Below are 5,921 nucleotides of genomic sequence, written 5' to 3' on the forward strand. Positions count from 1 at the left end.
TGTTGAGGAAAAAGGAGCATTAGCAGGCTTTGAGAGATCAAAGGCACATTCTTCTAATAATTCTTTAGTGAACTTATTATGAGACAGGACATAACCATTGGCACATTTACTAACTTCAATGCCAAGGAAGTAATGAAACAAACCAAGATCCTTGATGCTTAAGACCTTGTGTAAATGAGATTTTAGGGCAGCAATAAAAGCTTCATTTGAACCAGTGATGATAATATCATCAACATAAACAACAATAATAGTGATATCAGAATCGTCTTCCTTAAGAAAAGAGAATAGTCATTCTTTGATTGATAAAACCCTTGAAACTTGAGTTCTTCAACCAATCTTGCAAACCATTGTCTTGAAGCTTGCTTCAGACCATACAATGATTTCTTGAGCTTGCAAACAGAACCTTTAGGAGCAGAAATTCCCTCTGGAATCTTCATATAAACCTCTTCATTTAAAGCGCCATGGAGAAAAGCATTGTTAATGTCCAGTTGGAACAAGTTCCAATTATTTCTTGCAGCAACAGAAATTAAGCATCTAATAGTTGACATTTTAACAACTGGAGAGAAAGTCTCCTCATAATCAACACCATACTTTTGAGTGAAACCCTTGGCAACCAATCTAGCTTTGTATCTTTCAATGCTGCCATCTGCATTTTTCTCGATTCTGTACACCCATTTACAGCCAATAGCCTTCTTTCCTTTGGGAAGTTGAACAATATCCCAATTATTGTTCTGTTCCAGAGCAGTGAGCTCTTTCTGTATAGCTGAGATCCAATTAGAATCAAGAGCAGCCTCTGAATAAGTAGTAGGTTCAATGAGAGACTGAGATGACTGTATACACTACAAGAAAACAGCCAAATAACGACGGAAAAATTCCGTCGAAAACACCCTGTTTTCCGTCAGAAACAGTGTTTCCGACGGAATTCCATCGGAACGGGTTGTCGCAATATAATTCGTAGGAAAAACAGCTTTTTCCGACGAAATTTCCGTCGGAAACACTATTCCGACGGAATTCAGTCCGCCGGAAGATATTTCTAGGGCTGGGAAAATCCGTCGAAAATTTCCGACAGACTTTAATCCGCCGGAAATTTTTGACGAAAATTCCGTCGGAAATCTGTATAAAAAAAAAAGCCTACCCACCACCGCACCACCATCCACCACCCCACACCACTAGCCCCCCTAACCCAAACACCGCACCACTATCCACCACCACCGCACCACCATCCACCACCCCACACCACCAGCCCCCCTTACCCAAACACCGCACCACCATCCACCACCCCACACCACCAGCCCCTCTTACCCAAACACCGCACCACCAGCCCCCCTAACCCACACCACCACCCACTACCCAACCACCAAAACCTTCACCAGAATCCCCTACAAACCAGATCCATCCCCTAACCACCCCACCACCCACCAAAAACCACCACCGCCAACGACAACATACAATCACAACCCGAAAATAACAAAAAAAAAGAAACAATTAAATCTTAACCTAGTAAATTAAACACCACCACCACTAACTCAGTAAATTAAACACCACACACCACCACCAAAATCCCCCAAAATTGAAAATTAACACCCAAAAACAAAAATTAGCCCATAAATCTAAAAATTAACAACAAAATCGAAAAATTAACAACAAAATCGAAAAATTCCACACAAAATAAATCAAAACAGAATTTCGTTTAAAAAAAAACATTAATTTTATTACAATTATCTAATAAAATTCATAAATTTACATAACAATTACAAAAAAGTAACTAGATCTACAATCTAACCTAAATTAAAACTAGATCTACAAAAAAAAACCTTGAGAGTGGGTGGCTCGAGACGGTGGTTGTCGCCTTAGTAATTGTTGTGTCGTTGTTGTTGCGGGTTGATGTTGTTGCGGGTTGATGTTGTTGCGGGTTGAAGTTGTGGTGGTCGTTGTTGTTGTTGCGGGTTGATGTTGTGGCGGTCGTCGTTGTTGTTGCGGGTTGATGTTGTTGGGGGAAAGAGGCGAAAAAGATTGAAAGAGAGGAGAGAAGAGGAAATGGAAGAGGAGAGGCGAAAGAGATTGAAAGAGAGGAGGAGAAAACCAGAAATGAGGAGAGAGAAATGAGAGAGAAGGAGAAGTGGAAAAAGAAAGAGGCGGAAATAATAAGTGTTGGGGGAAAGAGGCGGAAAAAAATAGGGTTTGGGACTTGTTTTTTTTTTTTTTAAATTATTATTCCGACGGAATTTACCGTCGGAAAGTTCCGACGGATTTTTATTCCGTCGGAAATAGTACTTTCCGGCGGAATTTTCCGGCGGAAAGTACATATATTCCGACGGAATTATTTTCCGTCGCAAATTTCCGACGGAATTCTTAAGTTCGTCGGAAATATCCGACGGAATAGAAATCCGTCGGAATTTTCACCTTTTCCGACGGAAAAATGTGTCCGTCGGAAGCAATCCGTCGCTATTTACCTGTTTTCTAGTAGTGATAGCATCTTGTTGATGTTGAGGAAGAGAATCAAATGAGACCAAATTACACCAAGAATCAGTGCTAATACAACAGTGATAATCTGAAAAATGAGAAGGAGGTTTAGTAGGTCTAGTTGAGTGTCTTATAGGCTGAGCAACATTGTCAATAACAAATTTATTTGGAACTGAAACAACAGGTTCAGTGTGGATATCAGAAGTTGAACTATCATGTTTTGCTGTAAAATGATTAATAGGAGAAGAAGAATTAGAGGAATCAGAAGAATGAGAATGAGGTTGATCTTGAGTTTGAGTAAAAAATTCTGGAATATCTTGAGGATGAGAAGGAATTGGAATGATAACAGGAAGAAAAAATTTGTTTGAAGATGAGAAATGAAAAGGGAAATGTTTTTCATAAAAAACAACATCTCTTGAAATTAGAATTTTATTTGTGGCTAAATTCAAAACTCTGTAAGCCTTTTGAATAGGAGGATACCCTAGAAAGATGCAAGGAACAGCTCTTGGATCAAATTTTGATCTATGAGTTTTTGAAGTAGAAATATAGCAAAGGCAACCAAACACATTGAGATGAGCAAGATCAGGAGCAGAACCATAAAGTTTTTCATATGGTGTCAGATTATTGATTGATTTTAGGGGCATTCTATTAATCAAGTAGGCTGCTGCTAGTATACAGTCTCCCTAAAAACGAGCTGGCACCTTAGACTGAATAAAAAGAGCTCTTCCAGTTTCAAGAAGATGCTTATGTTTTCTCTCCACAACACCATTTTGTTGTGGAGTATCACTGCAGGATTTCTGATTCAGAATACCATGCTGAATGAACAATCTCTTCATATCACCCTCGGTAAGGTCAGGAGCATTGTCTGATCTAACAGGCATAACGTTTGAAGAATACTGAGTACTCACATAAGAGAAAAACTGAGTCATGACAGAAATTGAATCAGTTTTATTCTTTAAAAGATGAATCCAAGTCATCTTGGTATAATCATCAACAATTGTTAGGAACTGATTACAGCCACTATGAGTTACATGACTATATGGTCCCCATACATCTAAATGAAGAAGTTCAAAAGGTCTAGTAGTCTTAATACTACTAACTGGAAAAGAAAATCTGGTTTGCTTAGCTAAAGGACATACTTGACATAGACTCTCAGCTAAACAACCTTGTACATCTGTTCCTTTTACAAATTTTATTTTATCAAAGGAGATGTGACCTAAACGAAGATGCCAAAGTTTAGCTTCTTCAATTGCAGTACAACAATAACCAGTGAGGTTAAATGCATTATTACTGGAGCTCAAAAGATCTTCAGTGAGACTGTATAAACCTTTGTCCATTTCACCAAGCACAATTGATTTGGTCAAGGAAGGGCCCTGAATTAGACATGTATCAACAGTAAATGATACAGAACAAGAAGTGTCTTTACACAATTTAGACACAGAAATCAGATTGAAGTGAAATCCTGGTACATGCAAGACATTCTGTAAAATTATTCCAGGATTTATAACAACTATTCCAATGTTTTCAACCTTTAATTTCTTTCCATCTGGTATAGTGATAATACGATCAGTTTGTTCCGTTTTAGTGTGTGCTTAGAACAATGTAATATCAGCACACATGAGGTCAGATGCTCCACTATCAAGAATCCATTTAGAAGACAAAGAAGAAGCTAGGCAAAATGTACCTGCTAGTTGAGAAGTTTCTGCTAAACCAAGGGAACTTGAACCTCCAGTGAGTTCACCTTGTTCAGTAGCGTGTTTCCTCTCAAGATATTGCATCACTTGCTTATGTTGCTCCTTGGTAATGGCCATATTCACCATATCACCAGAATCAGAATCAATGTTAACATCATCCATTTGAACAGAAGCTGCAACTCTCTTGCCTTTAGCCTTCTGATCAGAAGGATAACCATGAATCTTAAGACACTTATCTCTAGTATGATTTCTCATCTTGCAGTAGTCACAGAACAGTTTGTTTCTGGTATAGACACAATTTCTTGGACCTGCATTTGTAGAACCAGAAGAAGTATGCTCTGCTGACTGTCTAGAGTATTGTTGAGGTTTATTGATGCTGAACTGTCTAGCAGAAAAGGCAGCATTATCAAGATTATTATACTGATTTTTGATGTTGCTGAGTTTAACATGAGTTTCTTCTTGTAAAAGCAATCCATAAGCCTTTGAAACTGTTGGCAAAGGATTCATCATCAGGATTGTGCTCTTTGTGTGAGCATATTTGTCTGTAACCTTCATTAGAAAATGAATCAACCTCTGATTCTGTTGAGACTTGAAGAGTTTCTGAGTCAATGTACAACTGCATCCTGTACAAATACAAGCAGGTAGAGGATCCAAACCATCCATCTGATCCCATAACATTTTAATTCTAGTAAAAAATTCAGCAATTCCTTCATTCTCAGATTGAGAAATGTCAGATAACTGTTGTTGAACAGAAAATAGCTGAGGTCCTGATGACTGACTAAAACGTTCTTCAAGATCTAGCCATATTTGTCTAGCAGTTTTCAAATATAAAACACTACGAGCAATAAAAGCATCGAGAGAGTTCAAGATCCAGGAGATTACCAGATCATTGCATCTGTTCCAGATTCTGAAACTTTGAGCATTAGGAGCTGGTTGATTAAGACTTCCATCAACAAAACTAAGCTTGTTTCTAGCTGATAATGCAATCGTCATTGATCGTCTCCAATCGTTGAAGCTCGATCCATCAAACACAATCGTCACTAATTTGATTGCAGTGAGATCAGAATTGCTGAGATAATAAACTGAATTCGGATTCGATGAAGGATCATTGTTTTCTAAATGAGAATTTGAAGCCATTGGATCAACAATCAATTGAATTCAATTGGAAAATTACTGAAGAAACTCGAAGAATTAACTGGATTCAAGACAAAAAAAAATCAGAGAAATTCAAGAGGAAATTGAGCAAATCATCAATTACTGCTCTGATACCATGTTGAAGTTCATAATATGAACTTCATTTCTGCACAATTTGCAGAGAATTGCTGAAAGTTCTAGAGAGAGAAAGAGAGAGGAGACTTAGAGAAGAAGAAGAGAAGTAGAAATTTTATTATGTGAATTATAAATTTACAACAAAGCAAAAAATAGAATATATACAAGAGTTTGTTAGAGTTAGTTATTCTCTAACAGAATTTGTTAAGCATGCTAATTGCGTGAGATTGCATAAGCTGCTGACATGGCATTGCTCTGCTGTATTGCCCTGTTGCTGACTTAGTATTCCAACACTAATTATATTTGTGTATCTTTACTTAAAAAATAACTATGCATTTTTTTAGTAACATTTTTTCATTTAATTTAGAATCATAAACTACTCTTTGTTTTCATTATTAGATTACGGCCTCTTATTTTCCACTAGCTAATTAATTAATTTCATTGGTGAAATATGCCGTTGATATTATGGAGTATGAACTAATCAATGGAAATGAA

The 5,921-nt window shown here is 37.3% G+C and overlaps 1 protein-coding gene across 1 annotated transcript; it reads right to left on the reverse strand.

The window, feature by feature from the left end:
• Positions 1 to 3,391: 3,391 nt before the first annotated feature.
• On the reverse strand, positions 3,392 to 5,614 carry LOC110693522. Its single transcript, XM_021870641.1, has 2 exons — positions 4,148 to 5,614; positions 3,392 to 3,836 (listed from the first exon to the last, which is right to left on the reverse strand). Exons 1-2 carry the CDS (start codon positions 5,292 to 5,294, stop codon positions 3,802 to 3,804), a joined length of 1,182 nt encoding a protein of 393 aa, XP_021726333.1. The 5' UTR covers positions 5,295 to 5,614; the 3' UTR covers positions 3,392 to 3,801.
• Positions 5,615 to 5,921: the final 307 nt, after the last annotated feature.

Source organism: Chenopodium quinoa, unplaced genomic scaffold (assembly GCF_001683475.1).
Source record: "Chenopodium quinoa cultivar QQ74 unplaced genomic scaffold, ASM168347v1, whole genome shotgun sequence".
Lineage (NCBI taxonomy): Eukaryota > Viridiplantae > Streptophyta > Magnoliopsida > Caryophyllales > Amaranthaceae > Chenopodium > Chenopodium quinoa.

Bases quoted from the DNA above. Each gene is read 5' to 3' on its own strand.
- LOC110693522 (XM_021870641.1), bottom strand. From the start codon at position 5,294: ATGGCTTCAAATTCTCATTTAGAAAACAATGATCCTTCATCGAATCCG. The intron at 3,837-4,147 runs GTACATTTTGCC...TGTCTAATTCAG, and splicing joins AGAAACTTCTCAACTAGCAG to GGCCCTTCCTTGACCAAATC.